General features: G+C 42.0%; 1 protein-coding gene across 2 annotated transcripts in view; it reads right to left on the bottom strand.

Annotated features, from left to right (window-relative positions):
• The window catches only part of ALPK2 (alpha kinase 2), a 155,812-nt gene that overhangs the window by 55,480 nt on the left and 85,508 nt on the right, over positions 1 to 14,824 (bottom strand). For both annotated transcript variants that reach the window (XM_077462921.1, XM_077462920.1), the window contains exons 5-6: positions 13,651 to 13,686; positions 133 to 407 (exon numbers count right to left, since the gene is read on the bottom strand). In XM_077462921.1, coding sequence (XP_077319047.1) covers positions 133 to 407; positions 13,651 to 13,686 — 311 coding nt within the window. The remainder of the gene's footprint in view (positions 1 to 132; positions 408 to 13,650; positions 13,687 to 14,824) is intronic.

Below are 14,824 nucleotides of genomic sequence, written 5' to 3'. Positions count from 1 at the left end.
TCCTGGGACGCTGCTAATGCTACATAGATAAAGGTCTATAAAAGTTGTAGAGGTCTATAAAGTTGTCTATAAAAATTGTGGCATGGATGAGAAACTCTTGCATAGTAAAAGATCATCTAAAGCTTATCTAACCTGTACAGCCAGCTTGTAGTTCTTCTGCACAAGTTCGTCGTTGGTCTTCGTCCCATAGGCGATAGCATTGTGCACCTTCAGGACACACAGGTGACCCGGATTAAACACTGGCAATAGACCACACATCACTGTACTTCGGAAAGCTTTCCTATGGACCCCTTCTCCAAAATGCAAGTCCTCTGTTGCTATCCGACCATGGAGATTTCCACCGAAGTACATGTCAGAGATGAAATCTTCTCGGAAGAAAAGCTGATTGAATTCAACCTCCTCTCCACCTGTTAACAGATGTGTGATAGTTTCAAGAATAATTTACATATTAAAAAAAGTGCAGTGGTCTATATAACAACAATACACCTTGATGGTTTCCATAACTTTTAAATGGAGAAATCTGCTTGGCTGCTATGGGTTATCATTACCCTGGTGCAGCCAGTCGAAATGTGCTCTATTTTTGCTGGGGTGGGGTTGGTAGTGGAGGTAGGAAAATGAGGAGAAATATTTGACAGTATATTGCTTGTTAATGCCCCTGATGATGGTATTTATGATGAAACGCGTTGAAAGGAGTCAGAAACCATGACGTCACCATTACTAAGGATTCTGGCCATTGTAGTATTTACTGAACGTTATGCCTTGTTTCCACTGAGCGGATCGGTTCGTTGCGGTTCGGTATGGTACTCTATTTTGAGTGTTTCCATTATGAAAGCGGCCCATACAACCGAACCATACCGCACTACTCAGGGTCCTGCGTTAGATGTGGGGCCATGGAAAATGGTACGGTACGGTTAGGGCGGAGCTACGATACATTCCACTATTGGCGCACAGAAAAACGTCTGCCAATCAGTGTGACGCCAGGCTAGGCTTTTTTTCTAAACCATGTATTGCCCCTGGTGGTCCGACTTGCAGTGGAAACACTCACCTGAATAGGCCGGACCATTCTAACCCTTCCAAACTGTACCGACCCAAACCGATCTGCTCAGTGGAAACGAGGCATTACATACAGTGCGGATGTAAGTGATTTAAACCGGTTTTTAATATAAATTCTCCATTGATTTACACTATTGCATGTGGTCTTGCTCTTTTCTATGTCCCATGCCTGAGAGGCCGATGGAGATTAAGCAAATGTATGTGATCTGAAGCTGTGGGATTTATACTTGAATCTATGGTTATTACAAGCATTTTTTCTTCTCTCTTTACTAAGAGCCACAGTTTGTCTGGTAAGCCATTATCGGTGGAGGACACGTGCCGTGGAATACACATTGCAGTAGTGTGGAGACCTTACTATGCACATGCTTGCTATGGCTCACCTCTAATAATTTATGGACTATGTTTTAATATAAATATTATAATCAAGGTTTTTAATGCACATTATTTATTAGTGTGGAGATTTCACAGTCCACATGCCTGTTATAGTTTATTACTCATTTATCATTGTTCAATATGAATTTTATTATTATGAATTTTATGATACACTTCTTGCTTTTATGACATTGAATCATTTGGGTGTTTTTTAGTGCTGCACAATTGTATATAATATTGTTATGATTGCCTGTTTGTCATAATTTCAGGATTACCCATTTGCTGTCCACATATCATTATAACTGCCTATTTTTTGCTTGTGTATTGTCACTATTGTTTTTTGTTGTTTGTCTATTGTCACAACTGCCCATCTCTCGCCTGCATTTTGTCATGATTTCCCATTTGTCGAGTACATATTGAAACAACTGTTTATTTCCTGTGCATTGCATATGATTGACCATTTGGTGCCCATGTACTGTCAGGATAGTCATTATTTGCTATGTATTGTCAAGCCACTTGAAAAGACTGTTGAAACACTATTATTAACCTAATATATACATATACACACACACACACACACACACACACACACACACACACACACACACACACACACACACACACACACACACACACACATATATATATAACAATTTGAAAAAAAAATGTCAATGTTTAATTTTTTTTTTTAACCTATTAATAGCATTCCTTTAACGACTTCCTTTCCAGGCCCTTTCTGACACTTATTGTTTACATGTAACAATCAGCATTGTTTACTGGAAAATTAAACAACCAAACTTTATATATTTTTTAAAGCAGAAGCCCTAAAGAATAAATTGGTGAGTATATTTTGTGTCACACAGTATTAGCCATCAGTTTTGCAGATGCAATTTTTTTGGAAAAAATATAATTTTTTAAAAATTCTATTGCACAAACACACAATGTAATACCCAGTTGTTTGATAAAATGTAAAAGATAATGTTATTCCGAGTAAATAGATACCATAAATGTCACGCTTCAAAATTGCGCACGCCCGTGCAATGGCAAAGTACATTTTTCTATCCATAGGCGATAATTTAAAAGCCTTTACAGGTCACCACTTTAGAGTTACACAGGAGGTCTGTTGCTAGAATGACTGCCCGCGATCTGATGTTCGCAGTGGTAGCTCACATGCACGGAGCGATTACTGTTTGCGTGCGTGTGGGACTGATGTGTGTCTTCGCCATTGCGTGTGAGCATGGGGGGGGGCAGGGGTGCGTTAATTTTTCTTTATTTTTTACACCGTCGTGTTAAAAGAAATTTTATTGATCACTTTTATTGTTATTGAAGGGAATATAATTATCCCCTGTGATAGCAATAGGCAGTGACAGGTACTCTTTATGGAGAGATCTGGGGTCTGATAGCCCCCAATGTCTCCTCTGCCCTTAAAGGCATCTGATCACACCAAGATCACTGTGTTCAGATGCTTTCCCTATTTAAAAATGGTGCTGTTTACAACCGGTAGAAACCCCGATCGAGGGAGATTATCAGTGGTCTTGTATGTCTTCCATTTTCTAATTATTGCTCCCACAGTTGAATTCTTCACACCAAGCTGCTTGTCTATTGCAGATTCAGTCTTCCAAGCCTGGTGCAGATCTACAGTTTCTGGTGTCCTTGTACCTGTACGTGATTCTTTAAGTGCCCAACCGTGGGTCGGGAGCGCGCCGCCGACCCGGTCCTGAACTCCGTGACTGTGGCAGCGGGACCAGCGGACCCGATCGCCACTGGTGTCCAGTGATCGGGTTACAGAGCTGAAGAACGAGGAGAGGTCTGTGTAAACAAACCTCTCCCCTTGCTTCCTAGTGTGGCTGTCACCGATCGTCTGTTCCCTTTTATAGGGAAGGACGATCAGTGATGTCACATGCCAGGCCACGCCCCCCTACAATAAAAAAAAACATAACGTTATACATAACACCTACACTGCCCCCTAGTGGTTAAATCCTTCACTGCCAGTGTCATTTACACAGGAATCACTGCATTTGTATAGCACTGATTGCTGTATAAATGACAATGGTCCCAAAAATGTGTCAAAAATGTCCGATGTGTCTGCCATAATGTCGCAGTCACAATACAAAAAAAATATTAATAAAAATGCTATAAAACTATCCCCTATTTGTAAACGCTATAACTTTTGCGCAAACCAATCAATAATTCTAATTGCAATTTTTTTTACCAAAAATATGTAGAAGAATACGTATCGGCCTAAACTGAGGAAAAAAAATTTTTTTTATATATTTTTGGGGGATATTTATTATAGCAAAAAGTAAAAAAAATTTAATTTGTTTCAAAATTGTCGCTCTATTTTTGTTTATAGCGCAAAAAATAAAAACCGCAGAGGTGATCAAATACCACCAAAAGAAAGCTCAATTTGTGGGAAAAAAAGGATGCCAATTTTGTTTGGAAGCCACGTCGCACGACCGCGCGATTGCCAGTTAAAGCAAAGCAATGCCAAATCGCAAAAAGGTGCCTGGTCCTTTGGCTGCAAATTGGTCCGGGGCTTAAGTGGTTAAAAGTAGACCCCTACAAGTATCTTTAAATCTGAACTCCAGGCACCAAAACCTTCATTTAAATATTTTACTCAATAGCCACAATTTATATAAATCCACATTTGCAAGCTTAGATATTACCTTTTAAAAGTAGCAGTAACATAATCACTGTGCTGTTCATAGCCTGTGCAGAGTTTGGAGCTGTGGGAGGGGCTTAGTAGTTTCCACCCGCTACAAGCTGCCTGCTGAAAACTACAGAAGGGGGCGGAGACAAGACCAGTTACCCTGCACAAGGAGAGAGAGCAGAAGTGACTGGTCTTTTTTGAAAATAAGTTCCTGCACAGAGGGAAAGTCTCCCACTGGATTATTACACAGATCTGGAGAAAAAGCTCACCAAGAATCAAGGAAGAATACATATGAATCTTGTATTAAGACCAGTGGTTGTCAACCTGCAGGAGAAAGGGGACCTTACATGTAATGCTACAGAAAACTGTAGAGGAAATAGTCAGAGCTTGCTTTACTAGTATTGTTGGAGACAGAAGGCATGCTATAGAAGACCAAGGACTAGGAACATACTGCGTGAGACCACTGAACTTTACTACAGTCAATGGACCATTTACAAAATGAATGCTCCTTGTACTGACTACTAGGGCTCAAGGGCCACACTTCAAACACCAAAGGGCCACATGTGGCCCTCAGGCCGCAGATTGGGCACCAGGAATTTAGACAGTATTTGTGTATTCTAGAGTTCAGCTTTAACATGGGTATTGTCAATGGACCTTATACTCTGCCCTACTCTGTCTTCCCTACCTCCAGTCTCCTTTTTCCTTTTCTCTATTTGACATCATTATTCTCTCCTCAGCTAATTGCACAGAACAGAACTTCAGGATCATGGCTTCTTTTACACATCGGTTCTGAGTGTACATTATCTTGTTCTACATGTAGCAATTTAAATACAGTATTGCTATAATTATTTTTTATTGCTGTTTAGTTCTTATAAAGAAATACTGTGCGGATTAATTTTTTTTCGCTGTAATGGAGGGGAAGGGTGAGAAATGAGATTACTCCATATAGAATGAATAACATATAACAGTGTGGATAGGTAATGCTGATTATAACTTCTGCACTGGTTTCATAATACTTAACCACTTCAGCCCCGGAAGATTTTACCCCCCCCCCTTCTTGACCAGAGCATTTTTTTGCGATTCAGCACTGAGTCGCTTTAGCTGACAATTGCGCAGTCATACGAACGTTGTACCCAAACAAAATTGACGTATTTTTTCCCCACAAGTAGAGCTTTCTTTTGGTGGTATTTGATCACCCCTGCGGTTTTTATTTTTTGCGGTATAAACAAAAAATGTGTGACAATTTTGAAAAAAAAACAAACTATATTTTTTACTTTTTGCTATAATAAATATCCCCCCCCCCCAAAAAAAATATATAAAAAAACAAAATTTTTTCTCAGTTTAAGCTGATATGTATTCTTCTACATATTTTTGGTTAAAAAAAATCGCAATAAGCTTATATTGATTGGTTTGCACAAAAGTTATAGCGTCTACAAAATAGGGGATAGGTTTATGCAATTTTTATTATTATTATTATTTTTTATTAGTAATGGCGGACATCTGTGACTTTTATCGTGACTGCGACATTATGGCGGACACATCGGACACTTTTGGCCCTATTTTGGAACCATTGTCATTTATACAGCGATCAGTGCTATAAAAATGCACTGATTACTGTGTAAATGACACTGGCAGGGAAGGGGTTAAACGCTAGAGGGAAATAAAGGGGTTAAGTGTGTCCTAGGGAGGTGTTCTAACTGTAGGGGGGATAGGCTAGCACTGACATGCCAGTGATCGCTGCTCCCGATGACAGGAAGCAGTGGATCTCTGTCATGTTGCTAGGCAGAACAGGGAAATGCCTTGTTTACATCTCCCCGCTGTGCCTCTCCTCACCGCAATTGCGGGCTGCCGGCGAACATCAGGGACCCGATAGGCAGCAAATTGAAAGGGACGTACAGGTACGCCCATTTGCCTGCCTGTGCCATTCTGCTGACATACATCTGTGTGTGGTGGTCAGCAAGCAGTTAAAGCTGAACTCTAGGAAGATATAGGAGACACAAATGAATGTAGCTCTGTATTCATCAATACATCATCAAATTTTTTATTTTTTTTGCTTTGATGCAGTATAACAACATGAACTTGACTTGGTATCTGCCACTTGCAGTCCTTTTACAGCAGAGCTTAGACTGGGAGAGGGAGATGCAGCACACAGAGACAATAAATTGTGCTGAAGTGCTTGTTTTCTGATGTAGCACCCTCTAGCAGACTCATCCATTCAGCTCTCCGGTGCCTCTCCCTGGTTCTAGAATATTGGAGAATATTCTAGAAGTTAATGGGTGGAAGCTAGGAGGGGTTGCTTTGAATATTTAGGGGCCCATAGCCAATCTCCAGGAAGTGGGCCTGGCAGGGGACTAAGGTGCCCTTTAAATAGCAATCATGCCAGTCAGGGAGTCAGGTGGAAGATGGAGAAGCAGTGATGAGGGAGTCTGTCGGTGTTCCTTGGGGGATCCCTGCCAGGGAGGGGTTTTTACCTGGGGCTGGAGCTCAGGAGGCTGGCTACTTTACTATGGGACTGAGAGTTCCTAGTCTGTATCGGGCTGGTGCTGGGCTAACCAGAGACTGTTAGTTCCTAGGGGTGCGACTCAGCAGAGCTGTGCAAAAGAACCAAGTTTGTGCAGGAGGAGGAAGAAGTGGAATCCGTAAATAGGCAGGACGTTGTCCCTAGTTCTGTTTGCTGGATATTTTTCAAGTTGGGCATCCCATAATCCCTACCTCATCCAAGTTATCATCCCCTAACAAAACAGCAAAAAACAAGCTAAACGGCTGATTTCTGTGTTTGGATGCAAGAAGGAAATGCTGAGGGACTGGCTGTGCAGAAATGGGGAACCCAGACATCTGCAGCTCCTACGGGGGTAGTGCTACATCAACAAAGGGGCATGTCGATAGAAGGAGAGAGGATCTCATTAGGGTGGATTCCCTTCCTGTCCCATAGCCAAAACAGGAGTAAGAGGAAATCTCTCCAAAATTAGGGAATCCATGGTAGTCACCACAACTAGTGTCCTCAATAAATGATATTTCTGTTCTGATGAAAACCCACAATATGGGATTTTTTTCACTTTTCTTCTCACTCATAAAAGGTAAACAGGACAAATAGAGAGGCAGACAATAATTTTAGTTTTAGACAGAGTGGAGATGGATTAGAACCCCTTACAGGTTTTTATCCCCCTCTCTATTTGTCCTACTTACCATTATCATTGAAAATGAAAATAAAGGAAGATCCTAAATGTTGGGTTGTCCCCAGAAAAGTAATAGAGGGGAAATCTTCCAATGGGGACACTAGTTTTGGTGAGCTGGGGGTCCCCAAGGAATTCCCTCAACTGCTTGCTGCCTGTAGGACATCTATGGACATCCTCGGGTTTCAGTAATTATACCGGGATGATGCCTGCACCTACGGGCATCATCCTGGTATGGAGTTTTTCAGCCGGCGATTCCTTGTAAGGCTAAATAGCCACTCAATAAGTTCTGTGGGTGGCGGAAGGGGGTCCCACCCCCCCCCCCTCCGCTGCCGCCTTTCCTGGGCCCCACCGTCCCATCGTGGTACCCAGGCGCGATGTGGCTGCTGGCGATGGCTGCCCTGTACAGAGAGAGAGGAAGTGACATCATTCCTCTCTGTAACCCCGGAGTAGTTTGTCACTTCCGGTTTCACCCCTTTGTTTACCTGGCTGTCAGCGGCCAGGAAAGCAGCTGATCAAACTGATCTGTGTCTGATCGGCTGCATGGGAGACTATAGGAGAGATTTGGGGAAAAATTATTGTGTATAAAATAAAAATAAATAAATAAAAGTGTAATTGAAAAATAAATGTTTTAATGATTTAATTAGATGGACCTGTGTCTTTTCAACTTGACTAACTATGCATTCGTTACTCCCACATGCATGAGGACCTGTCACGGCCCATGCTGTCACAAGGGATGTTGTTCATCCCTTGTGATAGAAATAAAGTTATTCCAAAAAAAAAAAAGCGTGGAAAAATTATTGTGTATAAAATAAAATTAATAAATAAAAGTGTGACTTTTTATTTTATTTTTTTTTATTGGTTTAATTAGATGGACCTGTGTCTTTTCAACTTGACTAACTATGCATTCGTTACTCCCGCATACATATGTAAGCAGACGTCAGAGCGAGAGCAATAATCCTAACACCAGGCCGCTTGTGCAACTCTAAACTGGTATCCTGTAAAGGCGTTGCCTATGGAGAATTTTAAGCTCTGTAGTTTTCTTGCCATTCTGCAAACAGACGCAATTTTGACATGTTAGGTATTTATTTACTCAGCGTAACATCATCTTTCACATACAAAAAAATTGGGCTAACTTAAGTGTTTTTTTTTTTTAATTCATGAAAGTGTTTTTTTCAAACAAAGTGCATTTGAAAAACTGCTGCAAAAATACCGTGTGGCATAAAAAATGTGACATAAAAAAATTTGCAACACCCACCATTTTATTCACTAGGACCTTTCCTTAAAAAAATATATATATATAATGTGTGAGGGTTCTAAGTAATTTTCTATAAAAAAAAGAAAATTTGATTTTTACATGTAGGTGCAAGGGTCAGAATTGGCCCGGATGGGAAGTGGTTAATTTGCAGGGATTTCCACTCACTAATATTTAGTATAATATTTTTTTTTGGTTTGGATAGGGTGCAGAGGGATTTGAACACCTACAGGGGGTCCCCAGGTTACGAACCCGTTAGGGACTGTCCTCCTGTTTGTAGTTCGTAAATGTTCGTAAGTCGGCCGTGCATGCGCAGAACAACAATTACGGACATTTCCGATGTCCCGTCGAATGCCGTTCTGCACTTGCGTGGCAAATTACTGATATTTCCGAGGTTTTCCATAATTTTCCAAGGCTCCGTCTGGCCGCGCATGCGCAGAATGGCCGATTTCCGCCCGATGTCCGAGCAAAATGGCAGAGGGTCCCCGCAGCGCCCGGTTCATAAGTAGGAGATGTCCGTAGGTCGGGCGTTTGTAAGTCAGGGACCCCCGTATTTGTTTTTATGGCTGCCTGTACCCCCGTTATTCTGGATTCATGACCTATGCAGTTTTAGTGCTTTTTTGCATTTTGCAGATTTGGACTACAGTCCATGTATCATGGTTTCCTATGGAACACGTTCTGTAGTACAAATCTGCAAAATGCAAAAAGCACTAAAACTGCATAGGTGTGAATCCAGCCTAAAGGAGATTCACCCTTTCTATTTGTCCTGTTTACCATTATCATTGAAAGTGAACGTGAAAAAAAATCCCAAATTTTGGGTTGTCCCCAGAAAAGTAAAAGACAGGAAATCTTCCAATGGGAACACTAGCTCTGGTGACTGAGGGGTACCTAAGGAATGCCCTTAAAGAGGAAGTAAACCCTGAAGGGTTTACTTCCTCTTTGTCTCCCTGCAAGGGTAAAGCATAATGGACTACTATGCATCGCATAGTAGCCCATTATGTGTCACTTACCTGACACAGGAGCCAGCAAAGTCACCGCTGTCCCCTGTAGTCCGGAGCGTCCATCTTCTTCCGGGAATCACTGCTCCGGCCACTCACAGCGCCGGAGCAGCGATGACATCACTCCCGCGCATGCGCATGGGAGCCGCCACTAACGGCATATCGCCGTTAGCAGCGGCATGCCGCTAACGGCGATAGTGCACCTACATGCGCCGTAGACAGCTGTCACTGTCTTTTAGTAAATATCTCCTAAACCGTGTAGGTTTAGGAGATATTTCCTGGACCTACAGGTAAGCCTTAATCTAGGCTTACCTGTAGGTCAACGTGGTTTTAAGGGTTTACAACCACTTTAATTCCCAGGGATTTCCTCTCACTTCCTGTTTGGCTATGGGACAGGAAGTGAAGGAAAATCTCCAAAACGGGGCACAGGTGACAAAAAAAAAAATTTGACAGGGGTTATAATCCTCCCTTGCTCTATCCAAATGGGGGAAAAAAAAGTTTGGCCTATAGTTCTACTTTCAGTAAATGTAGACAGTGAGTGGCTGAAAAGAGTCTGCAGATCATCTGTATTGAAATATAAGAAAGGATAATAAAAAATTTATAAAGAAAAATAAAAAAGGCAAAAACTGTATTTTCTTAGGAAAAAATACGGCGATTGTTTACGACACACTAGTGCTTTTAGGAACTAAATGTCATCCAATTAAAGGTTCACATCCCCCTTAACGTCACTAGTGTTGCCCTTGATTAAGATGATTTAGCGATATCAGCTGGAGAGGAGAAGCAAAGGACCTTTTACAAGGTGACAGGTGACAATCTCTGCCAGGCAAATTTGATAACACATCTCCGGAATATTATTTGTCCATCAGGACCGGGGAGTTGCGGAGCCGTCCAAAAGCATGATTAGCTTTCATCTTTGCAGTAAACTGGGTGAACCATTCATCTAATTATAGACAAGACGAAGGACATTTTCTGCACTAGTGAACAGAGTGTCCTCATCACCCACCTCGAGTGTCTGTTCTCCGTGTCTTTTCCCAAAAATGATTCATTCCCTGGCAATGCCATACTTGGAATCAATGATCGTATAAGCAGGCGCTGAGCTGAGGATTATAAATACCAAGTGACAGCGCTACGGTTCTGTCTATGTGTCTTTTTCCCCCCCCCCCGGATCATAAGGTGGCATTACTACAGTCTGCTAATTATGTGCAATGGTACCAATAAATATCTATAAATAACATTGATTTTCTCGTTACAATGGCACCTGAACGTGGGTGGGATATATTAGGCAATATGTGAACATGTTGCCCCTGAAGTTGGTGTGTTGAAAGCAGAAAAAACAGGCTAGTGTAATGATTTTTAGTCAATGTGACCAGTAGTCTCCAGACTGCAGCCCTGGGACCAGATGGGGCCCTTTGCATGCTTTTATCCAGCCCTTGAGGCACTATTTTACATAGAAGGTGAGATCAAAAAAGAAAAGACCATCAAGTCCAACCTATGTGTGTGATTATATGTCAGTATGACATTGTATATCCCTGTATGTTGTGGTCGTTCAGGTGCTTATCTAATAGTTTCTTGAAACTATTGATGCCCCCTGCTGAGACCACCGCCTACGGAAGGGAATTCCACATCCTTGCCGCTCTTACTGTAAAGAACCCTCTACATAGTTTAAGGTTAAACGTCTTTTCTTCTATGAGTGTCCACGAGTCTTGTTAAATTCCCTTCAGCGAAAAAGGTTTTATCCCTATTGCGGGGCCACCAGTACGGTATTTGTAATTTAAATCATATCCTCGTCTCTTCTCCAGACAATCCAACAGTGAGGTATAATTTCCCCCCACTGACCCCAATGAAGGAAGGGGCATGATTCCTGCCAATGACACCAATAATGGGGCAAAATGCCTCCTAATGACACCAACGATAGAGCACAACTTCTACTGGCACCAAAGATGGGACATTGCTTATCTCCACTAACATCTGGACCTTTTCTCCCCCCCCCCCCCAAAAAAGTCTTAAGGGCAGTAAATTGGCCCTTTGTATAGAAAGTTTGGAGACCCCCTGGGCTAGACAACTGGGTCAACTCCAAAACTGCAGCTCTTGTGGAATGTTCCCGGTCTGTAGTGGTCTGGACTCACCAAAAGTGGTCCAAGGAAGCAAAAGCAACGAATTGGCAACAGGGTCATAGGTGGCCAAGGCCCATTGATGGCATGCACAGGGGGAGGTTGGCTCGTGTAGTCCGATCCAATGGCAGAGCTACTGTAGCTCAAATTGCCCAAAAAGTTAATGCTGGTTCCAGTAGAAAGGTGTCAGAACCAGGGCTTTCTTTTCAGGGGGAACGCAGTTCTGGCCCCTCTGACACTGATTGCATGTAATGAGAAAGGGGTGCTGGGGTGTGCTGAAGTGTCTATTCATGCTGGCTGCCTGGCATACTATTGTTGCTGTGGGGGATGTATTTTTTGCAGAGGGTGGGGGGGGGCAGTTGTTGGTGGTAGGGATCTACTGTTGAGGGAGGGTCAGTTGTTGGTGGGGGGGGTCTACTGTTGAGGGACGGGTGGATCTACTGTTGAGGGAGGGTCAGTTGTTGGTGGGGGGGATCTACTGTTGAGGGAGGGTCAGTTGTTGGTGGGGGGGGGGTCTACTGTTGAGGGACGGGTGGATCTACTGTTGAGGGAGGGGTCTATGATCCTGGCTGCCAGGAGTCTATTGCAGCTGGGTGAATATTTTGTTGTGGGTGGTCCATTGTTGTTGCTTGGGGGATCTATTGTTGCTGGGGAAGTGGGGTCTATTGTTTATGGCGCAGGGGATCTATTTTACTGCTTTTCTTGTTATCGTTAACAAAATGTATACAACTGTACAAATGTTACTTGGTTCTGTATTGTCTAAAAGGGGCAGTACTGGGAGGTAGGTATGGGGTGGCACCAAGGAACAGTGCTTGGAGGTAGGTACGGGGCATAGACAAGGGTAGACTCGGAAAAGGGGAGTTCCCGTACCTATTCTCTGAGAATAAAAGCCCTGGTCAGAACACACAGTGCATCATAATTTATCGCATATGGGGTTGTGTAGCCACGGACTGGTTAACGTGCACTTGCTGACCCATGTCCACAGTCAAAAGCACCCCCACATTGGGCATACGAGCATCAGAGGTGGATCATGGAGCAATGGATGAAGGTGACTTCTAAGTGTTGACTTGGCCTCCAAATTTGCCAGATCTCAATCCAATCACGTATCTGTGGCATGTACTGGAAAATCAAGTCCGATCCATATCTCTATTGGAGCAAATTGGACTATTACTTTATTTTTACTTTTTACTTCATCTTCCCAGATAAACTGTCGGTTTAGGTTTCTGTAGCTGTAGGTTTTCATTTTTGCTTTGTCTTTTGGTGGAATGCAATGGACGTTTCTTTTTCCAACCTAACTTCATAATTCCCAAATCAAGCTAAATGTTTTATTTAGTTAGGTTAGAACCTCAGTCAGGTATTAACTCCTAAACATAGAGAATAGCCAGGACTCCAAAATTGCAACTGAAACCAATATTTTGGGAACATAAATGCACCTAGTCTCCAGATAACCTGTCACTGAGAAAAAGGGGACCTCCATATCCTTGGAACGTCGGCCTTGTCCCTATGAAGTGTGTATCCTTCCTTGAACCTTGGTGTGCTTTGTGTATTTCTTCCAGATCTGTGCAGTAATACAGGGTGAGACTTCCTCTCTGTGAAGAAACTTCTTGTAATAAAGACCACTCACTACTGCTCTCTCTCCTTGTGCAGAGTGACTGGTCTGGTCTCCGCCCCCTCCTGTGGTTTTCTGTGCAGGCAGCCTGTAGAAGGTGGAGCTACTAGGCCCCTCCCACAACTCTGCTCTTTGCACAGGCTTTGTACAACACAGTGATGATGTCACTGTTACTTTTACAAGGTAATATCTGAGCATGCAAAGGTATTTGGTGCACACAAAGTGGATTTATGTCCTTTGTGGCTATTAAACAATTTAAATAAATTAAAGTTTCGGTGCCCTAAATTCAGCTTTAATATAGTATATCATATAATATAAAATATAATTTTATCACTTTTTTTCTAAATGGATAAAACAACATCAAGCAACAGTAATTGTACATATGTTGGCAACAATATCAAAGCAGTAATTCCATGCTATTCACATTACCTTCTACATCCTGATAACGTGTCAGCTGCTCCAACACTGGAAATAAAAGCAAGGTCTGATTAACGATGAGCAGTTATTACATATTATTGATTAATGATTATTATTAATATTATTATTTATTATACAGGATTTATATAGCAGGGCACCTGCCAAAAGCAAGTCCCTGTTGCCCCCTGAAAGATGCCAAATGTGGCCCCGAGGGTGGGAGGAAGCGTATAAGTGGAAGTTCCGCTTTTGGGTGGAACTCCTCTTTAAGGTAAAGGTACATGCTTTTGAGGATGGTAAGCTGGACATTTTGGAGAAAGAGGACAACTGGTTTGCAAGAGGCATGAAAGAGGACACCTACATCAAACAGACATTCAACGCCTTCCTTTTTTCCACATATAATGTGGTTTAAAATCTCTAGTCCAGAAACTTTATATCAATTCAGTTTTTGATGTATTTTGCTTTTGTTATGCTTATTTTGGCCAATACTGCATCAAAAACATACTACAAGCTTTTCTGCAGCATATCAATTGAAGTCTATTGAACCAAAAATGCACTGTTTTGCATTTAAAAAAGTCCCTGACCCTTTCCAAAAATGCAGCAGCTGAAAAAAGCATAGATGTGAACATGTCCTATAGAGAATCATGTTAAATGTACTGTAGTGCATTTCTGAAAAAAACAGCATAAAAACACATAGGTGTGAACCAGGCCTAAGTTGGCCTGTGATTTTTCACCAGTAGATATCACCTGCACCACTGGTCATAGTATGAGCCCTCCCAAACAAAACTAAGTTATGAATAATTATATTTTCTTCAGCCAATCAAGTAAGAGATTTTTTCCCACTGGTGCATGCTGGGATATATATATATATATATATATATATATATATATATATATATATATATATATATATATATATATATATATATATATATATATATATATATAATTCGGGACAGGCCATGTGCTCACTCACTTTCCTAGGCTGATTTGCGGTGCTGCTGGATGGAGCTCTGCTGTTAGGCCTATTAGCCTGTATTGGGGCCCAATGTGTGCTGTTCAGTTGTTCTGAAGCTGTTCTGCCTGGTGTGGAGGAAGCTGTGCCAGGGAGAAGATCCAGGGGAGGATCCCTGCAAGGAGGCCAAGGAAGAAGGCTGGTCTCTTAGAATGGCCTGTGACTCACTTATAG

The sequence above is a fragment of the Lithobates pipiens genome, unplaced genomic scaffold, assembly GCF_037356315.1.
Source record: "Lithobates pipiens isolate NorthernLeopardFrog02 unplaced genomic scaffold, aLitPip1_a1.2 Scaffold_3, whole genome shotgun sequence".
NCBI classification, from domain to species: domain Eukaryota; kingdom Metazoa; phylum Chordata; class Amphibia; order Anura; family Ranidae; genus Lithobates; species Lithobates pipiens.
This window is presented reverse-complemented; position numbering and strand designations above follow the sequence as displayed.